Consider the following 21,976-nt stretch of genomic DNA (forward strand, 5'->3'; position numbering starts at 1 on the left):
GATGAGAAGCATTGTCTAATTATTTTATCTTTCTCTGGAATGGAGGCAGTATCAGCAAATGTCAATTAATGTTCGAACATAAAGGGGAACCTGAGCATCTCAGAAAATGTTTCCACATGACCTTTCTCCAACTAATTGACTGGGGTTTGTATTCGTCCTTTTGTTTGTTCATCTAGCGACAGAAAGTCCTGATGTGTTATCATTCTAGTGTCAGCTAGTTCTGGGACCATTTATCTGTATAATAGATAATTTCAGTTAAATATTACTTCTACTGTAATATAAGTAGTGTGGAATAACTTTTTCTGAAGCAGGTCCAGAAATGGAGCTGATTTGTAAGACAGTCACATTCTTTCTGTTAGTCTCTCCCAGCCTTGGGCTAGATGAACAATTTGCTCAGAATTTTATCACCATTGCTGGACCTCTACCCAGCCAGTTAATAACCAGATTGCATCTGCAGAGCCAAGTCCTACCTAAGGAAGATCGGGGCCCTGTCATAGCTGAAGCCTATGATTACCTGTGTCAAAAAGATCCTGTGGCTCCTGAGGTGCCCCAATACTTCTCCTACCTTCGTGAGATTGGGGTGACGCATTACAAAGTCTTCCTGCCGTGGGCACGCATTCTGCCGAAGGGGGATGCCAGGAAGCCAGATGAAGCTCAAGTACAGTGCTACCAGGAGCTGCTCAAGACCCTGGTTGCTGCAGACCTCAGGCCGGTGGTAGTTCTGCAGCACCAGCGCGTCCCTGGTGCTGTGGCCGCGCTGGCTGTGGGTAGGAAAGCCAGTGCTTTTGCTGACCTGTTTGTGGAATATGCAGAGTTCAGCTTCCGTGTTTTTGGGTACCTGGTTGATGTGTGGCTCACGTTCAGCGACCTGCCGGAGGTCCTTAAAAGCCTGCCTTACAACGAACCCCAGCACCGAGCCCAGGCCCTAGCTGCTGCTCATGAAAGAACTTACACCATCTACCATGAGAAATACTCACCAGTGGGTAAGGAGAATGGGGAAAGGGATTTTTTTAGATGGCTTTTCCACAAACATTTTGTGATGGGATTAAATGGCAACTGCTACATGTAATGTCTGTGTGAATTTGCTATCAGTGCTCTCAGAATTACATAGAAATCCTTGAGTAACAAGTTCCTTCAAATTCCTTATTTTAGCAATTGATTTATAATTTACTGGTAATTGCATTTGGCTTGAAATGATAGTAGTTGGGGATAAGATAGATGTGTATGTGTGCATATTTAATCTTTTAAGCATCAGGGGAGTATTAAATAGCCTCCAGTTAATTTGAACAGCAGAAACTAGTATTTCAAAACAAAATATTTTTATATTTTAATAATATTTTATCTTTTAAGTAATATTTTTATCTTTTATAATATTTTAATATGCTTTTTTTCAAAGGGCTGTTGTCCATGTGCTCTTAATTTAAAGACCAGCAGATACCCTCAATGAACTGTAGTCTCATATTTTTCATACACTAAACCTTAAATGTGTTATATAATTACAGTGGGACTGAGACTTAGAGGAAGAATCTTGCAGCCCAGAAAGCCAACCTTACCCTGGGCTGCATGGGGAGAAGTGTGAGCAGCAGGTCGAGGGAGGGGATTCTCCCCCTCTGCTCCGCTCTGGGGAGACCCCCCTGCAGTGCTGGGTCCAGCTCGGGGGCCCCCAACAGCAGAAGGACACGGAGCTGCTCGAGCGGGGCCAGAGGAGGCCACGGAGATGCTGGGGGGGCTGGAGCAGCTCCCCTGGGAGGCCGGGCTGGGAGAGTTGGGGGGGTTCAGCCTGGAGAAGAGAAGGCTCCGGGGGGACCTTCGAGCGGCCTCCCAGGGCTTAAAGGGGGAACAGGAAAGGTGGGGAGGGACTCGTGATCAGGGGGTGTGGGGATAGGACGAGGGGTAATGGTTTTAAACTGAAAGAGGGTAGATTTAGATTAGATGTAAGGAAGAAATTATTCCCTGTGAGGGTGGTGAAGCGCTGGCCCAGGGTGCCCAGAGCAGCTGTGGGTGCCCCCTCCCTGGAAGGGTTCAAGGCCAGGTTGGACGGGGCTGGGAGCCCCCTGGGCTGGGGGAAGGGGGCCCTGCCCGGGGCAGGGGGGTTGGGACTGGTTGATCTTTAAGGTCCCTTCCAACCCAAACCATTCTATGATCCCTGCCCAGTCACCTGATTTTTAAAGCCTATTACTTATTTCAGTGTCACTGAAAACTGGGATTGCGATTGCTTCTATTTCAGCTGAGAGGAAGATCATGCCATCAGTCAGTGGCTCTGCTAAAATCTCTTATGTATGATGGATGCGGGTATTTTAATTCCAAGACATCATATGTTCCCAAAGAATGCAGCTTTGAAAGTCCAGATCTAGCTGAAGGGTCAGGTCAAATTCGACTATCAGCCTTCCACCCAAAAGATCTTTGCAAATGTATTGACAAAATCCATTTCAGCAAAACTGAACATGGTTTAAAATTACATTTCTCATTTAATCAAAGGGAAATTATTTTATTTAACTTTAAAATGTTGATTTTAAAAGTTAAATAAAGCAACGTGAAACAAAATATTTACTTTTTAGTGTAAAATGAAAATTAATTTTCTCTCAGCTACAAATTACTTTAACATTACTCAAATCCAGTCCTATTTTTTTCTGTGTACAATGACGAAGTCATAATAGTCAAGCTATTTTGTAGATGTTAATGTATTTTTGTGTACCTCTTCCTGACCCACAGAGGAAAGACTACAAAATTCCTGAAATGTACTTCAGACCATGAAGAAAGAAGGCATAAGAAGTCTCCTGTGAGATAATAATAGTGTGAGGAAGTCTGCAATGTCCTTTGTTTGACTTTCCTCATTGCAGACACTGAGGTTTTAAAGTAATTAAATCTTAACTCCGTCCATGCTAGACAGAGCAAGAGAATTTCACCTCTTCTATGATGGATACCTGGGATTTTCTAAGCAGCTGTCCTCTTGGGTCTGTCGCCTCTGGGCCTGGAGTTTTTCTGTCCGAGGCAGACAACCAGTAGTTCTGTCTGAGTCATATTTTTAAAAAATTTTTAATTAGTTAATTTCCTTTGAAGTCTTGTATTTATCAGGAATACTTTGCAGTACAAAGTTACCCAGCTTCCCTCCCACATCACCTGTCCCCCTAAGTTCCTGGCACCCCAGCATCTCAGCAGCATTCAGCAGAGAATGGATTTTAAAAAATAACCACTGTAGAACTGCTGCAAAGGCATGAAAATGAAAGATATTACTTATAATTATGCATGGAGTGGAAGGGCACCCACTGGAAAGCTGTATTCATATCCACCTTCCTGCAAGCAAGAGTGCTAAGATGTTTATAAGCAGTCATGATAGGACAAGATTTATTGACAAAGACTCCTTGAACTCTGCCTTTCAACTCTGCTTTGAAATCATAGTGGGTGTTCTGAAAGCAGCTACTTAGGGCACTGTCTGGTGTTCCGTATCTTCAAAAATTTCCAACTAACTTTAAAATAATTACAGTGAACTGAAATTTTTTATTTGTCCTTAACATGCTACCAGTAGACTACCTCTTTTTTTTCCCAAGGTGGAAAGCTGTCCATTGCTTTGGAAATGGGTCATGTCTTGGATAACGCTTCATCAGAATTGCTTTCAGCTTCTCTTCAGGTAACGCCTTAACAGAAATTATTTCCAGTTATGTAAATTTGATTCAGTTTAACTTGATTTTTATGTACAGGATTGAGTGACTTGTTAAAAGTTAAATAAAATTTTTGTAGGTTTACCAGTTGACCAATTTTGTAAACTACTTATTTGATTAGTCTGATCATTTGAAGCTTGCTGATTTTAAAAATGACTTCAGCATCCCTTCTTGGCTAATAACCACTGATTAAAGTATATGGAGACATATTTGCTCTCATAATTGGCAGTTAAATCACAATGTGTCTGCAAAAAGTGTACAAACTCTCTGTTAGTAGTTGTCTTAACCTGGAGGACGTTGATGTAGGATACAGTGAACAAATGACAGTGAATGTTTTTTCCTTCTATTCACAATGCTTCAAAATTTAGTGATAGGATAAGCAATGTTGTAGGCATGACATTTGAAGGATATAAACAAGGTGTGGTTTATAGGGAGAGGAAAGATGTTGTATTAGACGAGCTGACTAGACTAGAAGAAAACCTTGGACTGAAAAATAAACTGAAAGCTCATCAATTTTTTTCTAACTTCATCAGCTGGTTTACTAAAAGAATATGATCTATTCCCTTGAACTTGATTACTTCTAGTGGGATAACGCTTGTAGTTTGGAATTATTAAAGATTTCTGAAGTGGACTTTCCCCAAAGGATTATTGATAAGACCTGCCTGAGCCACATAGTTGCAAAGGTTTCTCTGTCTGATTAATCATAGACAGTCTTACTAATTAAAAAATCAACTGTAAATCATTAATATTAAATTCATTAAATACACCTAGAATTTAATTTAGCTGTTTAAATTTTACTTTGTTTAGAAGGAAAGATACAAAATGCATCTTCCCAGAGTATCCAGTTTGTGCTCGTTATGTTGTCCAGGGCTCCCACATAGTTGTATGGCTTCTCACTCCAGCAATGTATCTTTGTCAAACATTTCACAAATTTTATATATTTTTAATGTAATATCTGCAAAAAATACATTTTAATCCAGGATTATTCTTTTCCTTTTCTTGTTTCCAGAATTCAGTAGACTTCCTGTCTCTCAGCTTTCAATACTGTTGTGGAAATGAAACAGATTTCTACAAGAAATTGAGTGAATTCCAGGTAACGTTATGCACATTGTTAAAATTATAGCAGCAGACGACAGACCAAAAATAGAAGGGGAATTTCATGTTTCTTGATGCATGTCTAAACAGTTCTGATTTACTGTGAGAGCTCAGACAACAGCTACACTAGGAAACAGCTGCGTAGTGCTCACTTACTTCTCTGTTGTTATTCTGACTTAAAAACAGGTGTTTGAAAGTGCTGGAAAGAATCATCTTGGTCAGTGCTCATCATTAATATATAAATAACTGGGATGGCCTAATCCTTTTGTACAGGACTGAAAAACCTTCTCTTTTACACCTTAAGTCTTTGACAATCTGTCAGGCTAATACCTTTACAGAAAAATACACTATTTTATTCTAGCATGGGTTCTGCAACGATGGTACCAGACTTCTCAACTCCTCATCAGTAGAGGCAGTGCTAGAAATGTTAATGAGGATGAGTTTGCAAAAGGATCAGATCACATGGCAGCAACAATGTCAGTGATGCTATAGGCTAGTACCTGATATTAAACCTCTGCTAGTGAACTGCATCTTAAAATATGTAAGATGAGAGTCATCCAGCAACTGAGTAGCAGAATGAGGAGCTACCCCTGTGACTCATTCTCTTTAGGGTCCCAGCATGCTGCAGCTACTCTAAAAATCTGAAGTGGGTCAAGCATTCATGGCAACAAATTCTTACCAAGTAAACTTTCAAAAAAGGATGTAGTTCCTTGGGCCTTTTCAATGAGAGGTCAAACACTGAAAGTTTCTGGGGTTTTATGCTTTGATTTGCATTGAGCTTTTTTTGGAAGCAATGAGAAATAGTGGGTGGTAGTTAATGCTCATTCTTTTGATTTATTAACATAACTTTGAAGAACTTTATCACCAATTCTCAGTCTTCTAGGTATTTCTTATTCTGTGTTAAAAGCAACAAATGCCAAGAGCATGATTTTAGTAGCTGGCTGATGCTTTTTTTCATACAAGTCTATGATTTATGGTTTTTCAGAATGTCTGGAAGGACACAGAGGTCTTGGTTTTCAGTCTAAAGTTCCTTGATTGTGGTTCCATGGAAGAGAATCCTTTCATACCAGTAGCCGCCATTGTCACGGGTGAGTGATATATTTCAAGAAGGAGAATTTTTTAGCTATCCTCTGCATGGCAAATTGTAGAGGAAATTCAAAATTGTCCAGTCCAGACTGCTGTTATTAGATGAAATAACTTTATAGTTTCTTTCAGATCCATCTTGGAAAATTAAGGGTGGATGGTGAGTGTTGAGGGAGGGGAAGCATGAAATCTTCCCCAAAGCTTTTCATAATTTTCATCAGCCTCAAATTGCTCCAGGGGAGGTTTAAATTGGACATTAGGAAAAATTTCTTTCCTGAAAGGGTTATCAAGTATTTGAAGAGGCTTCCCAGGTAAGTAGTGGAGATACCATCCCTGGAGGTTTTTAAAAGACGTGTAGATGTTGCACTTAGGAACATGGTTTAGTGGTGGGCTTGGCAGCGTTACTTTTACCATTGGACTCAATAATCTTAAAGGTCTTTTCCAACATAAATGATTCTATGACTCTATGTATATTTTTTTAACATGAAATTGTGAATATCTAATAAAAGCCCAACATATTTGGTCTAAGAAAATTATTAGGTATGAAAAGCACCTTGTTTCTAATGGTGTAATTATATAAACAAGTAATGTCATGTAGTCCATGGCATCTAAGTTGTGACTAAGTCCATCACTTTCCATTTGTTTGTTTTCAGCTATTAATAAAGAAGAGACACGTACAATTGGATATGATGTTAATGAGTTCTTGGACTTCTCATCATCTCGTGTTTTAAGGTACAGTTTTTGTCCCTTAAATCAGATACTGTAATAAAATGGTGTCTTCTAGAAACCTATGTGCAGGCAGACACAAGTCAGTTCTAGTGGTAAAGTCTGATATTAGTTGATGAAAGGACTGAAAAGGAATGTCCTTCTGCTGAGCCCAGTCTCTTGCAATTACAGGCAATCCTCTATCCTACTATTACAGGCAACGTAATCCTCTTCCACTCTCTCATCCTTGGTTACCCAGATTATACCTTCAAGCCAACAGTAACAAGTACATTTTCCAAGGCTTCTGTTCTTTTCAAGAGCAAAACAGTTAAAATGAAATTAAATGAAATAAAATAGAGACTTTCCTAGGAGAGAAACCAATTGTGCCTACAGAAATCTAGATATCATTGTGCAGGGAAATGTTGGGGATTACTGAAGCCGGATTGATTAGTTTTAGTTTATCCCATGGAAACTTGTGAAAATGCTACACGCTGCTGGGATTTTATTTGCACCTTTGACCTAGCTGTAATGAATTATGAGAATCTACCTCTAAAGGAATGCATTAGATATCTTGAGCAGCTCTGAAGTTAGTTCATTGCATTCCACTTTCACCTGCTAGCTGGATGGCAGGAAGCTGGATTGATCAGATGACAAAGGAACTATACCCTAAGTGGCTTATGTCAGCTGAAAGGGAAGCAAATGATTCTTCTGTCCTCTATATTTGCAAGTTCTGTGGCACTGGCATCCATCTTGGAGATTGTAACTTCTTTTTATTCTATTTCCAGCAAAGCAAACACTCTACAGGAGAACCTAGATGCTGCTCTTGCCCCTCGCTCTTCTTATCAAACAGTTTGGGAAATGTTTGCTAAACAGTCTGAATTGGAGAGGGATTCTTTTCTTCAAGATATTTTCCCAAGTGGTTTCCTCTGGGGAATATCCACAGGTGCCTTTAATATTGAAGGAGCATGGGCAGAGGACGGGAAAGGAGAGAGCATCTGGGATCAGTTTGGGCATGCAGGTCATGTCTACATGAACCAAACAGCAGACGTGGCATGTGACAGCTACTATAAAACCAGCTATGACCTTTACCTACTTAGGGGTCTTCATCCCCAATTGTACAAATTTTCTGTATCCTGGCCTAGAATTTTTCCTGCTGGCACCAACAAGACCGTCAACTCCAAGGGTGTTGATTATTACAACCAATTAATAAATCAGTTACTAGACTCTAATATTGAGCCCATGGTGACTCTGTTCCACTGGGATCTCCCACAAACCCTTCAGGTTCTTGGTGGCTGGCAGAATGACAGTATCATAGATGCTTTTGTAAACTATGCAGACTTCTGTTTTGCCACTTTTGGGGATCGGGTTAAGATCTGGATTACTTTCCATGAGCCTTGGGTTATCAGCTATGCTGGCTATGGCACCGGAGAACATCCTCCAGGAATCACTGACCCAGGAGTAGCATCTTACAAGGTAGGGATACAGCAACAACTAGGATCCTGCAGCTACCACTGTTGTGTTGTTTTCCTCTGATGGTTCTGTACCTTATGTTCAAGCCTGGTGTGGCCTCTGAGACAACTACTTGCTTGTTGGATTTATGATACTTGCAAAAAAATGGGGTAGTTAATGGATGCTAGATGCCTTTGTTTATTTTTTCTATTCTGAAAGCTGGCATTGATGGATAGCCAGATTCTTCTGCTTAATCCAAAACCTGCTTCACTCTGGCTATGATTATTTGCTTTGTCAAGGTTTCTTCTTTTGGATGGAGATGACATTCTCACATTACAATAATTTCAATGCTTAAGAGTTCTTGTGCAAAGCAGTGTGACACACATTCTTCTGCTTTCTGTCCCCAGGTGGCTCACACAATTCTCAAGGCTCATGCCAAGGTCTGGCACCTGTATAATGACAAATACCGCTCTCAGCAACGGGGAAAGGTGGGGCTGGTGCTGAACTCGGATTGGGCTGAACCCAAGACCCCAACCAATGCTGAGGACGTGAGGGCATCTGAGAGGTACCTGCAGTTCATGCTTGGCTGGTTTGCTCACCCCATATTTGTTAATGGTGATTATCCAGATATCCTGAAGGCTCAGATCCAGGAAGTAAATCAGCAGTGCTCCACAACAGTTGCACAGCTGCCTCTGTTTACAGAGGAGGAGAAGTCCTGGGTGAAGGGGACTGCAGATTTTTTTGGTCTCTCGCATTACACTTCCTACCTGGTCAGTGCCGTAACGAACGGGACCTGCACGCCAAGCTACGAGAGCATCGGAAAATTCTCCTTGCATGTAGATCCTTCTTGGCCACAGACTGCCTCTTCTTGGATCCATGTGGTCCCTTGGGGATTAAGAAGGCTGCTGAAGTTTGTGTCCCAGGAATATACGGGGACAAAGATCCCAATTTACATAGCAGGAAATGGTATGCCAACAGAAGGCACTGGGGATCTTATTAATGACACTCTGCGAGTGGATTATTTCCGCCAGTACATCAATGAAGCTCTAAAAGGTATGGAGAAATAGTTATCTATTTATGTATTTATTTATTTATCGGATAGTGGCAACTAGTTACTCTATCACTTCCATGGTGGCTAACTTTAAAACATCACCACTTGCGTAACGGCATGAGGTCAGCTGCCTACTGTGTATGTAGTGTGACCTCATATACTGCAACCTATCTGGTGTCCAGATATGGAACCCTCCATTCTCTTTATATACAGGAATAGGTTTTTCATATATATAGGTAAATGTAGCCTGGACTCTAACATCAGTTCCTCTGTGAGAACATTGTTCAGGTACTTCAGCTCTCCTGAAAATGATTTTCCTGCAGGCGAGCTCTTGCCTACAGAGATCTCATAGATTAAGAGTGGATGATGGCTTTACTGATGAGGCAGATCTAACTGTCAGCATCTTGTACCATTTTGGGTTAGAATCTTTTACGAGATATTTATATCTCAATCATTTTGAGCAAGGTCCAAGGTATGGTTTCATCTTTGCAAACTGTGTACCAATTGGCATAAAAATAATATTACTGACTGAAGTTCTGGACAGGTATAGAGATTTGAGATTTCAAATAAAGTTTTGCCTGATAAACTCCTGAGATACACATATCAATACTGTCAGGAAAACTTTATTAAATATGCTGTATTAAATAGGTTGGTGATCTGTGTACAGTATTTGATCTTCTTGACCTAGTTCTCAACCTACTGATAGAAGTGTTAGTAGAGCTACAGAAAGCACAGTTTATCATTGCTGTTATGACTCAGCAGAAGTAAAGAAGATGGGAAGTGAACATTTCTGGAATGAGAGAGATTTAGTGCTTTTTTGTAGGCAATGTGAGAGAGGATGCTGGACTTGCCTCTGCTGGTTTTGGATACACTGTTCTGCTAAAAGAAATTCTCCTGTGCTTGGGGAAGATAGGCAAGCACTAAATACACGTAGTGTTTCAGATTAACTAACTTTCAGATTAATCTAAAAGTGCACCATATTCCTAATTTGATGAACTGTGCTTGAACACAAGAACACAGAGAAAGGGATACCAGTGGCACAAGTGTCCTGTACTCAAATAACTCTTGAATAATATTTATTTTCTCATGGATTTCTGTCACTAAGCATTTGACCATCTCCTATTACAGTGCTGACTGCTTTTCTTGACAGGTACTCTGTTTTTTTTTTTTTGTCTAAAAGACCATTCATAGATATTTGGCTTGTCACAGTGTTACTCTCTGTTGTGGTGCTTATGTTGTGCTGTGCTGTGTTTATAAAATGTTCAAATGAATAACAGTGTCTTGTACTGTTTCTGTGACAGCAATAAAACTAGACAAAGTTGATGTTCGGTCATACATTGCTCGATCCCTGGTTGATGGCTTTGAAGGCCCAGTGGGGTACAGCCTAAAATTTGGGCTGCATCACGTGGATTTTGAAGATAGCAACAGACCAAGGACTCCCAAGGCATCTGCTTATTTCTATTCCAGTGTTATTGAAAAAAATGGTTTCCCATCCAAAGCCTTGGAGAGATTTTCTACACCGGTGGTGTTTGACTTACCTGTGCCATCAAAGTTGCCGAATTTACCAGCATCAGAAGTTCCTTCCAAGGCAAAGGTTGTCTGGCAGAAGTTTTCATCTCAAACAAACTTTGACAGGGACATGTACTTTTATGGGACATTCCCAGAGAACTTTACATGGGGTGTGTCATCTTCTGCCTACCAGGTAGAGGGAGGTTGGGATGCTGATGGCAAAGGACCCAGCATTTGGGATAATTTCAGCCATGTCCCAGGGAATATAAAGAATGATGATAATGGAGATATAGCTTGTGATAGCTACAACAAGGTGGAGGAAGATATTTACCTGCTTAGAGCCTTAGGGGTAAAGAACTATCGTTTCTCCCTGTCCTGGTCTCGAATTTTCCCCAGTGGAAGGAATAACTCAATAAACAGCCATGGAGTTGACTACTACAACCGTCTCATCAATGGACTGGTCGCAAACAACATCACTCCAATCGTCACTCTCTACCACTGGGACCTGCCACAAGCTCTCCAGGACATTGGTGGCTGGGAGAGCAGCACATTGATTGACCTGTTTGATAGTTTTGCGGACTTCTGTTTCCAGACCTTTGGGGACAGGGTGAAGTTCTGGATTACGTTCAATGAACCCCAAGTCATTGCCTGGCTTGGCTATGGCGTTGGGACATTTCCACCCAATGTCAATGACCCCGGCAGTGCTCCCTATAGGGTTGCCCACATCTTACTGAAAGCTCACGCCAGAGTCTACCACACATATGATGACAAATACAGAGCGAGTCAGGGAGGGGTCATTGCTCTGTGTCCCAACATTGACTGGGTTGAGCCAAAGACACCAAGCGACCCCAGGGACATAGAAGCTGCAGACAGGTACCTGCAGTTTTTGGTGGGGTGGTTTACACACCCAATTTTCAAAAATGGGGACTACCCTGAGGTCATGAAGTGGAAAGTTGGAAACAGGAGTGAGCTCCAGAACCTGCCATCGTCTCGCTTACCGGTTTTCACAGCGGAGGAGCGTGAATACATCAGGGGTACAGCAGATGTTTTCTGCTTCAACAGCTACACCTCCAAAATTGTAACCCATGCAACGACCCGGTTGAAGCCCTTCTCTTATGAATATGACCAGGAAGTTTTAACAAAGGTTGACAGCTCCTGGCCTTCCTCGGCTATTACCAACCATCGGGCTGTGGCCTGGGGACTGAGGAGGCTACTGAACTGGATCAAAGAAGAATATGGAAATCCCCCAATATACATAATTGAGAATGGAGTGGGGATAAAGACCAAATCAGATGTTGATGACAATGCCAGGATATTTTACTACAAAACATACATTGATGAAGCTTTAAAAGGTACCGGTGTTTGCTTTTGTTCTGTTGGTGTTGGGTGTCTCCTCTCTAGCTTTCTGGTTACTTTATTCCTCTGAAGAGTAGTTTTTAAAAGTGATTGATATCAGTCTTTAAATATTCTGAACACAATATAAACATAGTGTTTCTTCTTATGATCTCTTTTGCATGGCCATTTGTACTTTGTATCCTCCAACTATGGAGAGTCTCTTAACAATCTTAGTTGACCAGTGCCAGCTTTATGAAGCTAGAAGCATGTACGTGTTTGCATGCGAATTCCTTGTGGTTCTTTTATTATGTGATTACACCACTAATGCTCTTTCATTTGTTTCTGGTCTTTCAGCTTACAAGTTGGATGGTGTTAATCTGAGAGGATACAACGCTTGGTCTTTTATGGACAGCTTTGAATGGTTGAATGGTTATGATCCAAGATTTGGATTGCACCAGGTTGACTTTGTCAATCCCAACAGGCCAAGGACCCCAAAACGCTCTGCTGTATACTATGCAGAAATCATCCGCAATAATGGTATCCCATTGCCAAAAGAAGATGAATTTCTATATGGACAGTTCCCAAAGAACCTTTGGTGGAGTGTAGCAACTGCAGCTTATCAGGTTAGGAAACCGAGACGGACTCTTGAAATATCTGTGGACAGTTAATTTGTTTTGGATGAGACACATACAGCTTTTGTAACATCAGGTTTTACCGTAATTGAGGGTTAGTGTAACAGCTGCTGTAAAAGGAAGGAATTTGGAGATATTTAAGGGCATGGTTATACCGCAGGAATTGAGACAGCAGCTTCACAAGAGCTGGCCAACATGGAGCAGTGGGTGAACTGAAACAATGCCTGTTCTGTGACATTGTACTTTGCTAATACATCTTGCCTTGAGGCCCAGGAGGTCTTACTAGTTTGGTACAGCAAAAACTTTGCTATTTCTGGTCTTAAGCTGCCAAGTCAAAATATTGTGTAGTGCCCCAAAGACTAACAGGATAAATTCTTTGCTAGGCCAAGACCTAAATTTGGGGTTTACTAACAATTTCTCCCCCCATCTTCAATTACAGATTGAGGGAGGATGGAGAGCAGATGGGAAAGGGCTTAGCATTTGGGACCAATTTTCTCACACTCCGTTGAAAATCAGCAATGATGACACTGGAGATGTAGCTTGTGACAGCTACCACAAGATTGAGGCAGATGTGGAAATGCTGAAGAGCCTCAAGGTGTCTCACTATCGCTTTTCAATCTCCTGGTCCCGTGTTCTCCCAGATGGGACCACCAGATACATCAATGAAATGGGACTGAACTACTATGAGAGGCTTATCGATGCTCTTCTGGCAGCTAACATTATGCCTCAGGTAATTAAAACCAGTAACTTTTGGGTAATTAAAAAAATAGCAGAAACCAGGTCTGATGCTCAGAACACATGTTGTGTGTTTCTATCCACGCCCTCCTTCACAGACAAATTGATTTTCATTGTGTTCTTCAAGGAAACGTGGGTTTTGCATAAGAAACGAACTGGGAATATAGTGTTATGTTAGAAATTACTACCCAGAAAGATCACAATAACCTTATTGTTGGCCATTTCCAAGTACCTTCTCATTCTTCACGCACTTGGAATTGGATTCCACAAGGACCTATGCAGTGATCTTTCCAGCCTGAGGTGAGGATGACCAACCTGTAGTTCCCAGGATCCTCCTTCCTGCCTTTCTTGGAGATGGGTGTAACGTTATTCTTTTCCCAGGAGTCAGGGAGCTCCACTAATCAGCACGGTTTGTCACATATAATAGACAGTGACTGCATCGATCAGCTCTTTCAGCCTCTTGAGTGAATCTGACCTGTCCCCATAGACTTGGACACATGTAGCTTTTTTCTGCCTCTACCCATTGCTTCCTCACTGCTGGCTGTCCTTCTCCTCCCCAAACCATGCTGGCACATGCAGGGAATGCACATGGCTGTACCAAGTGTTGCATATGTGTGTGCTCACCACGCAGAGGGCAACCCAGGAATATCTACACAAGCATCAGATGGTGCCTGAGCAAACCTGTGCCTCCGTGGCATTGCTCCTGAGTGGTCCAGTGGGTGTGCCAGCCCAGACAGGCATTCCATGGGGCTGCATTTCATCCAAGAGTCAGTGCAGGTGCAACAGTTCTTTACTGATGAGCTCTTGCTATCACAAAGTTGTAATGTTTTTTTGGTAAAAGCTTCATCTTTGCCATCAGTCAGTCCCTAGAGCTCGAGTCATTTCCCCATGTACTAAAGACACTGAAACACTGGCAAAAAGGTATCCTGAGTGCACAAGTGATCGCCACAAACTCAAATACCATTAGGAGCAGGTAGCTGTAGATTAAAGCACAGCTTATTTATGTTCATAAATGAGGGTGGATTACTCTCCTTATTTCTGAAAGTAAAAGTGACTGGTTGAGTCCATTTTTTTGCTGTCTTTCCCCACAGGTAACTCTCTATCATTGGGATCTCCCACTGGCGCTGCAAAACGTCGGTGGGTGGGAGAATGATACTATAGTTCAGAGGTTTAAGGAATATGCTGAGCTACTTTTCCAGAGACTGGGAGATAAAGTGAAATTTTGGATAACCTTCAATGAACCCTACAACACTGCATATTGTGGCTATGGCGTCGGAACAGCTGCTCCAGGTAAGACTGCTGGGCATAACCTCAGAGCCTGCACAGCATGGGAGGCCCAACTGTTTTATGCTGCAGCAGAGCAGATGCCAGGGGCTTGCAAAGGTAGGGCGAGGCAGACGGTGTGGTGGGGATAGATGGGGTTTGGACTGCTGTGGTATGGTGAGCAGGTCCTTCTTTCACTTTGCCTGTCCCCTCCAAGACCCACTCTCCTTCTTCCACTCCTGTAATCCACCCCTCCCCTGCAACCTCCGGATTACACTTGCTGTCTGGAGCAGACCCATTTCCAGACCAGCTCCAGGGGCTGGAGAAGGGTTGGGGCTGGAGGAGGGCCAAAATCAGCTGTAGGGTAGAAGCAAGGGAAGGGGAGGAAAGGGAGCTGGCCTGAACACACAGCTTTCTGCTCTCCATCTTGGTGGCAGCAGCCTGTTGCCGGGGCTGGCAGCCCTGCATGGGCAGAGAGCCAAACCAGCCCATGTCCCACCGCCGGGGGAGGAAGGGGCGATGCGGGGTGCTGCACAGCCCGCCCACCACAGCTGCACCTTCAGCTGCCTCTGCCAAAGCAGTGATTTCAGCCCAGGGCTGGGCCTGAGGGCACCAGGTGCTGCACATTTATTCATTTACTTGGGAGGGCAGTTCTGGGTGTTGTGTTATCCCGAGAAAGCTGGGAACTGCTGCTCCGCTGCCTGTGCTGTGGCTGCCTGCAGGCATCTCCGTTCGGCCGGGGCGAGCTCCCTACGTGGTGGGGCACAACATAATCAAGGCCCACGCGGAAGCCTGGCACCTCTACAATGAGACCTACCGGGCAAAACAAGGAGGATTAATCTCCATCACCATTAATTCGGACTGGGCGGAGCCAAGGAACCCACACAACCAGGAGGACATCAGAGCTGCCAGACAATATTTGCAGGTACAGGGACACCTGGTCACAGCTCTCTCTGCTGCTCCTGGGTTTGTTCATGGTGGTGCCCCCTCTCTGGGCGCTGGAGGTGCCCAGAACCCAGGTCAGCATCTCACTGAAAGAAAAAGGATGAGCTAGAGGCGTCACTGCAAAGAAATGTATCATCCTTTCCTGGTGGCTGATCAAGTAAGCAACAGAAATGAGACAAAATATGGTTGCAGTGTCAAAAGCTTATTAAATTTACTGCTATTATATGGGCATCCCCGATTATCTCCATGTGCCTGTTAATTAAGGTACTACCTATAAAGCAGCACATGAAGGAGAAATGGTTAGATCCCTTGTTCTGTTACATAATCTTTATGTAGCAAAATTTTTTAATTTTATTTTTTTAATAATTTTATAATTTTTTAAAACGTATTCTCTCCTCTATTTCCTGGCTTAGTTTCTTCTAGGCTGGTTTGCTCATCCCATTTACAAAAATGGTGATTATAATGAAGTGATGAAAACAAGGATTCGGGAACGCAGTCTGGCTCAGGGTCTGACCCAGTCCAGGTAAGAGCCCAGGCGCGTGTCTCCTTGTTTTACTTGCTGTGCTTAAACTTGCTTTTCTGATAGAAGTACTAAATGTCAATGATTCTATTGCAATGTTACTGTAAAAGTCTTACTGCATCCTCACAGAAAAACTCTAGTGTACATTTTGCCCGTTCCCTGTCTTTACCTCTCTTGCAAATTAAGTTTGCTAATACAACATATCTTTGGGGTAATAAGTTGACAGCTCAGAGTGATATAGTAAAAGCTATGCATTAGACACAATATCTAACCTGACGACCATGGTAAATGTGTTTTAACTTTTCTTAAGACTACAAATTGAACTCGAGCACTGAGAACACATTGGTCCCTCTGAATTATGTTTCTTATTTTCCATTCCCATTAATTATGCTTAAGGTTACTATGGTAGCAGTGCTCCATCATGAATGTTTGTCCTTCTCTCTCCCTTTCTAGGCACATATAAGGAAAGCGCTTTTTTCCTCTTCACTTTATTAGCAATTTAATGGGGTATATTAGATCTGGGGCTATTCCCAATCATTCTTCTCTGAAAATGTGAAAGATTACTTGTTTTGAAATGAGGGAGATGGAAGAGTTGGGGTGTGTTCTGCAGCAAAGGCAGGTCTCTTCAGGATTCGAGCTATGCTTTTATATGTGCTAAAAACACATTCTTAGGCACTTCTTTTGGCATGTTGTTTCTTCTCTGGCAGTTGCTGCCATTAATAAGGGAGCAAAGTCACACGTGTTGCTTTATGAGGTAACGTGTCCAAGCATCCCAATCTGGGGAAGATGTCCTGTCCTCAATCCGAGACTGCAAACTCTCAAGCGTCACCAAATTGCCAGGAGCACTGGCTGCATTTTCACCAAGGCTTGTCCAGGGATCCAGTTCCCAGAATTTTCTCCCTTCTCTGACTAAAACAGACTTGAAACCTCACTCCTTGGTCTAGGGTACTCTGGATGTCCCTGAATCTGTTTCTTGCTCTGTGTATGGCTGCAGATCCCAAAGGGTGATGTTTTTCTCTGAGGAGACTTCCCGTTTGAAGGGAACCAAGCACTTTGGGATTAAGTGGTAGAGTCCATACAGAGCCTAGTTCCCAGTTTCTCCTGGATTTTCCTGTGTTCCTGTAGAAGGATCATGGTACTTCCCCTTGTGCTTGTGCTGGTACCAGAGATACCCATGTTACACAGGGAGTGTGGATGCTGAGGGGAAAGCTCAGAAATTTTTATAGTTTCCCATGTAGAAGCCAAAGTTTGAGGCAATGCTGTATCAGCCTCTGCCATGACCTACCAAGTACTATTACTGCCGCACAGAGAAGTGCTCCTCTTGCAGCAGATGCCTGCTCCCCTGCTGCTGTGAAGCACATCTGGGCCCAGATGGCTGGCTGCACTTCCCGTGCATGCAAGCAGGAGTTCAGTGTTTTGAGGGGTCCCTTGAGCGGGACCAGGACCCCCCTGATGTCACTGGCTGCTGGGAGGCCCCATTTCACACTTCCCTCCCTCACAGCTAGTCCTGCTCTTGCAGGCTGCTGGGCTGAGACAGGTCGCACACAAACACTGCAGCTCTGGGTCTCCAGAGGGCTTGTGGAGGGCACGACAACCCAGGCAAACGCTGCTTCTTGTCTTATAAAGCAGGATGATGGCCAAACAAGAAGTCTGACCATGAGCAGCACCTCTAGCCATCAAGTGTCTCTTCTCTGGTCAGCGAAAGGTCTGCTCCTCTCTTGGCGAACGTTAGAGCAGGCAGCATGAATTGTATGTTCTAGTAAAAGCTTAGTTTATACAACAGGAATGGGGAGGGGTCGAAGCAAAAGAAGGGGAAATCCTGAGAAGACTTAGATTTTGAGGGGTTTACGCTTTTCTCTGTTTCCTATTGCAGACTTCCAGAATTTACTGAAAGTGAAAAACAAAGAATTAAAGGCACATATGACTACTTTGGACTAAATCATTATACCACAGTTTTAACATACAGTATAAACTATCCTCCTGGTGTTCTGTCATACGACTCTGATAGGTAAGAGATGAATGTAAACTATTGGTCAAATAAAATATGCCCACCTGGAGCCCTGGCCAACCGAGCGATGTAAACTGATAGCAAATAAAGCTGTGAGATGGGTACTTTAAGCTGTGATAACCAATACTAGGGAAAATATCCCCAAACAGTGCCTGTGGTGCTGTTATTGTCTCACAAAAGTCCAGCAACAGCCCTTTTTTTTACAGACCTGGTGATAAACGTGAACATTTAAAGCTGAACAAAGAAAACTAGAGGACCTACTAAAGGAAGTAATCTGCACTTATAATTCTCCCAAATTGTTTGGGATCAGCTGTAAACAGTATTTATCGTATTTCCTGCCCTCAGCCTGCAGTCTGAACTGCTAGAGTATCCTGGTTTATGGATACTGCTCCATTTGCTGTTCAACAGTTGTTAGTTCCCTCATCACATTGGATAAATGTAAGTTCAAAGCCTAAATAGCTAAATTACTTCATGGTTAAGAATATATATCAGGTTTTTTTATTTACATAGCAGTTTCTTTCCCCAGCTTCAAAAGGTAAACAACGGTTTACTGGGGTTTTTTGATGAGAATTAAGGTAATGGTGGGACCAGGCATGGTGGTGAACATGGACTGTTCTCTGAAATTTTTCCACAGAGTATATGGAATTATTGTAACTTCCCTCTGCTGCTGCATCCCAGCCCCTGTGCTTTAGCCTTGCAGGACACTGGGCTCAGTCCTGCATTCCTGTACATAGGTGTAAATGGCAGTTTTGCGTGCTCAAACACTGCACTGTGCATCGAAGAGTAGAAATGGTGTCAAAGGACAAAGGATGGGAGCCAACATCCCATCCTCAGCTGTAGCTGATTTAAGCAGAATACGATGATCAAGCAAAGTACGAGCAGTGTTTTCTAGAGGCCCGTGAGCACCAGCAACCACCTCAGCACGATGTGGCCTCGCCAGCTTGCCCCGGTGTCACCTCGGGCTGTGTTTTTCTCAGAGCCCGCCCCCGTATTTCTCAGCCCTACAGTGGTGAGGTGCAGGCGAGCGGGACGGCTCCCTTCATCGCTGTGTCCTCCTCCGCAGGGGTGTCGCTTCAGTGACCGACCGCAGCTGGCTGAACTCTGGTTCCCTCTGGCTAAAGGTGACGCCCTTTGGTTTCCGAAAGCTCCTGAAGTGGATAAAGAAGGAGTACAACAACCCTCCCATTTACGTGACTGAAAATGGGATCTCGGAAAGGGGAGCCTTCCACTTCAATGACACTTGGAGAATGCATTACTACCGGAGCTACATTAACGAAGCACTGAAAGGTAGGAATGGTTCTTTAAATCCGATCATCCAAATCTCTAGAGAGCAGCAGTGTCTTGTCACAAGACTGATGTGTATAAAGTAAGTTGTAAAGAGCTGAAAGACCACTGCCATCACACTTCCAAGTTACACACTCGCAGGGGTTTGCTCTGTCCATCCCTGAGATCCTTCGGGTTTAGCAGAAACTGTCCATGGCTAGCCACGACTTTGCAGGAAAAAGGTCTAAAGGAAGAACAAACCTTGGTTTCGTAGGTAACTGCAGCTTCCTTGTATTGCTGCATCTGGCAAGAGAATTGCCACTGCTACTTGATGAATACAGATTTTGACTTCTAGTTTGACTACTGTTGTGTCTAAAAACGGCATCTTTTTAAAAAACAGAAAACAAACCAACTCCAAACTGGTTTCCATTACAGCAACGGTCAAGCAACATTGAGGAAGGGCTTTTTCAGTTTGCTTCCCTGAGGCACTCAGGGCTGCCAGCCAGATGTTCAGAAAGTGCTCGGTTACAGCCTTGTAACAGAGGCTGCACAGGCACTTGGTTAAGTAACAGCTGCATGTTGATGGCTTTTCTCCTCCATTCTTAACCCTTTGTTTCTGGAACAAAAGCTTTGATTTTGGGAGCAGAGAAAAGCCATCTCCAGTAACTGGCAGGCTGCTTGAGCTACCCTGGTTGCTCCTTAGCTGTAAGCTGGCAGCTGAACCACCTCAAAGCCACTGAGCTAAGGCAACATGTGCGAGAGCTGGGAATGCAGAGCCAGTGGGGCCGAGGCCAAGGTGGTAACAGCCTCAGTGCCCCCGGGCACCCTGCTGCTCTGCAGCGTCCCGGCGCATCTTTGTGCCGCTGCTGGCTGCGCGGGGACACCTCCCGTCACCCGGCTGCACCACCCGCCGGCTCTCTCTGGTCCTGCTCACAGCCGCTGTGCTCGACGGTGTCGACATACGAGGCTACACGGCGTGGACGCTGATGGACAACTTCGAGTGGGCAGTGGGCTTTGATGAAAGGTTTGGGTTCTATCACGTGAATTTGTCAGACCCCGACTTGCCACGGCGCCCCAAGGCCTCTGCCAGGTATTACTCGCAGATCATAAACTGCAACGGGTTTCCAGACCCGGCAACAGGTCCCCATCCCTGCCTGGAACCAGAGCCTGAAGGTAAGCGAGGTAGCAGACATCGTGCTTGTGTGCGTATCTGACTCTAATCCCAAAGGATTCCTATAATCTAGAGTCTTTAAAGACATCACCACTTTCTGCAAATACTCTAAGGGCTCCGGTAGCACACTCATTGTCAGACTTTGTTATGACCAAAGACATTCAGGTGGAATGATGTCACTTCTGTGTGCCAAACCAGAACAACTACACTCTCTGCAAATGCAACTTCAAAATGCAGCAAAAAAGTTATTCCGGTCTATTTTTCTCTGATCAACAGAACTGCCCAAGATGTTTTCCAAACCACACACATTCAGTATTCCCACACCATTTTTTCTAAACAATTTTGAATACTTTTTATGAATCAGTGTTTTGAGTAAGCTGTTGGAAATACTGATTCTCTTGTCATTTACATTTTCTGAGCTAGAGGAGTACACTGAAGAGCAGCCAGGGCTAGGGTGGGGTTTTGGGGATGAGCACAGCTGCCAGAGAATACTCATCTCTCAAGAACTGCACTACCAAACAGCCTCATGTTGTGCCTTTACTCCCAGTGAGAATTGTGTCAGTTCCTGATCCCACAGAATTCCGGCTACTGCCAGAGGAGGGAGCAGCAACAGCGAGCGCCTGGCGGGGGCGGGAGGCAGCACTGCACGCCTGGAGGAGCTCAGCCCGGCTGGGTACTAAGCGTTTCTTATCGTTTTCCAGGGACAGTGGCACCACCAGACAGCAGCCCAGGCCTGGCTGACAGCGTGCGCTTTTTGGGATTGGATTTAACATCACAAAGTGCAGAAGTAGCTCTGTATGTGCTGTTGGCTTTTTCTGCAGTTGGAGCACTGGGCTTGGCTCTTTTTGCATTTAATTACGGAAGATTATCCAAGAGATCCCATAAACAATCACACATGAAACTTAGTAAACTGTAAAGTTTCCACTTGCTAAAGCGTTGTGGTTTTTATTAAAGCCTATAGCACCAAGAAAAGAAACCCAGTGCTTTTACTACTGCAACTTTGTCTTGCCTTAGAGATGGTTCCCCATAATTTTAGTGTTTGATTACCAGCTTTAATATATAAATGGAAATTTTTTTTCCTACATCAACTCTCTCTCTTCTCCCCAGATATTACTGATTTGATTTCTTAAATACAAAAGTAAAATTGTTTGTTCCCAGCTGTGTAAGGATTCTGAACTTCAACTTGCCTTTGTTCTTGCTTCCTCATCTCCGCTTGGATGATCCAGGTCTCTTCAAGCCGCTAGGAGCTCTACTGCTCCTTAGTGTTTTTAAGACAAGTTAGTGCCTACACTGGTGAAAACTGATCTAGGAGAATACACTGTTCTAGCGCAGCTACTCTGCAGATTGCTTCCTCCCTTAATTCAAAAAAATCCTTTATATGAAATAATCTAGCATAAATTATTAAAAAAAATTAAATGGAAGTGGTCCTAGTACTACGCATTCCCATTTGAACAGCGTGATACTTAAATAAATCTCCTTTAAACAGGAAGGTGAAGCAGCACAGAACACCTGTAAGATTTAGGTCTCTGACCATGGGAGGCACAGAATAGGGG

At 43.4% G+C, this 21,976-nt stretch overlaps 1 protein-coding gene across 1 annotated transcript; it reads left to right on the forward strand.

Annotated features, from left to right (window-relative positions):
• The first annotated feature begins 319 nt into the window (after positions 1–319).
• Positions 320–21,356, forward strand: LCT (lactase). The gene is made up of 17 exons (XM_042783746.1): positions 320–983; positions 3,549–3,628; positions 4,669–4,752; positions 5,740–5,842; positions 6,491–6,569; positions 7,328–8,015; positions 8,399–9,044; positions 10,344–11,903; positions 12,241–12,509; positions 12,958–13,248; positions 14,345–14,543; positions 15,239–15,441; positions 15,875–15,984; positions 17,855–17,989; positions 19,053–19,276; positions 20,189–20,425; positions 21,131–21,356. The coding sequence occupies exons 1-17, from the start codon at positions 320–322 to the stop codon at positions 21,337–21,339; spliced, it is 5,781 nt and encodes a 1,926-aa protein (XP_042639680.1). The 3' UTR covers positions 21,340–21,356.
• Positions 21,357–21,976: the final 620 nt, after the last annotated feature.

This window comes from Tyto alba, unplaced genomic scaffold (assembly GCF_018691265.1).
Source record: "Tyto alba isolate M040663 unplaced genomic scaffold, T.alba_DEE_v4.0 Super-Scaffold_7, whole genome shotgun sequence".
Lineage (NCBI taxonomy): Eukaryota > Metazoa > Chordata > Aves > Strigiformes > Tytonidae > Tyto > Tyto alba.

What these genes read in the sequence shown, in the direction of transcription:
- LCT (XM_042783746.1), top strand. Translation starts at nt 320, where the DNA reads ATGGAGCTGATTTGTAAGACAGTCACATTCTTTCTGTTAGTCTCTCCC. An exon ending in TGAGAAATACTCACCAGTGG is followed by an intron (nt 984 to 3,548) that starts GTAAGGAGAATG and finishes TTTTTTCCCAAG; the next exon opens with GTGGAAAGCTGTCCATTGCT. An exon ending in CATTAACGAAGCACTGAAAG is followed by an intron (nt 19,277 to 20,188) that starts GTAGGAATGGTT and finishes TCCTGCTCACAG; the next exon opens with CCGCTGTGCTCGACGGTGTC.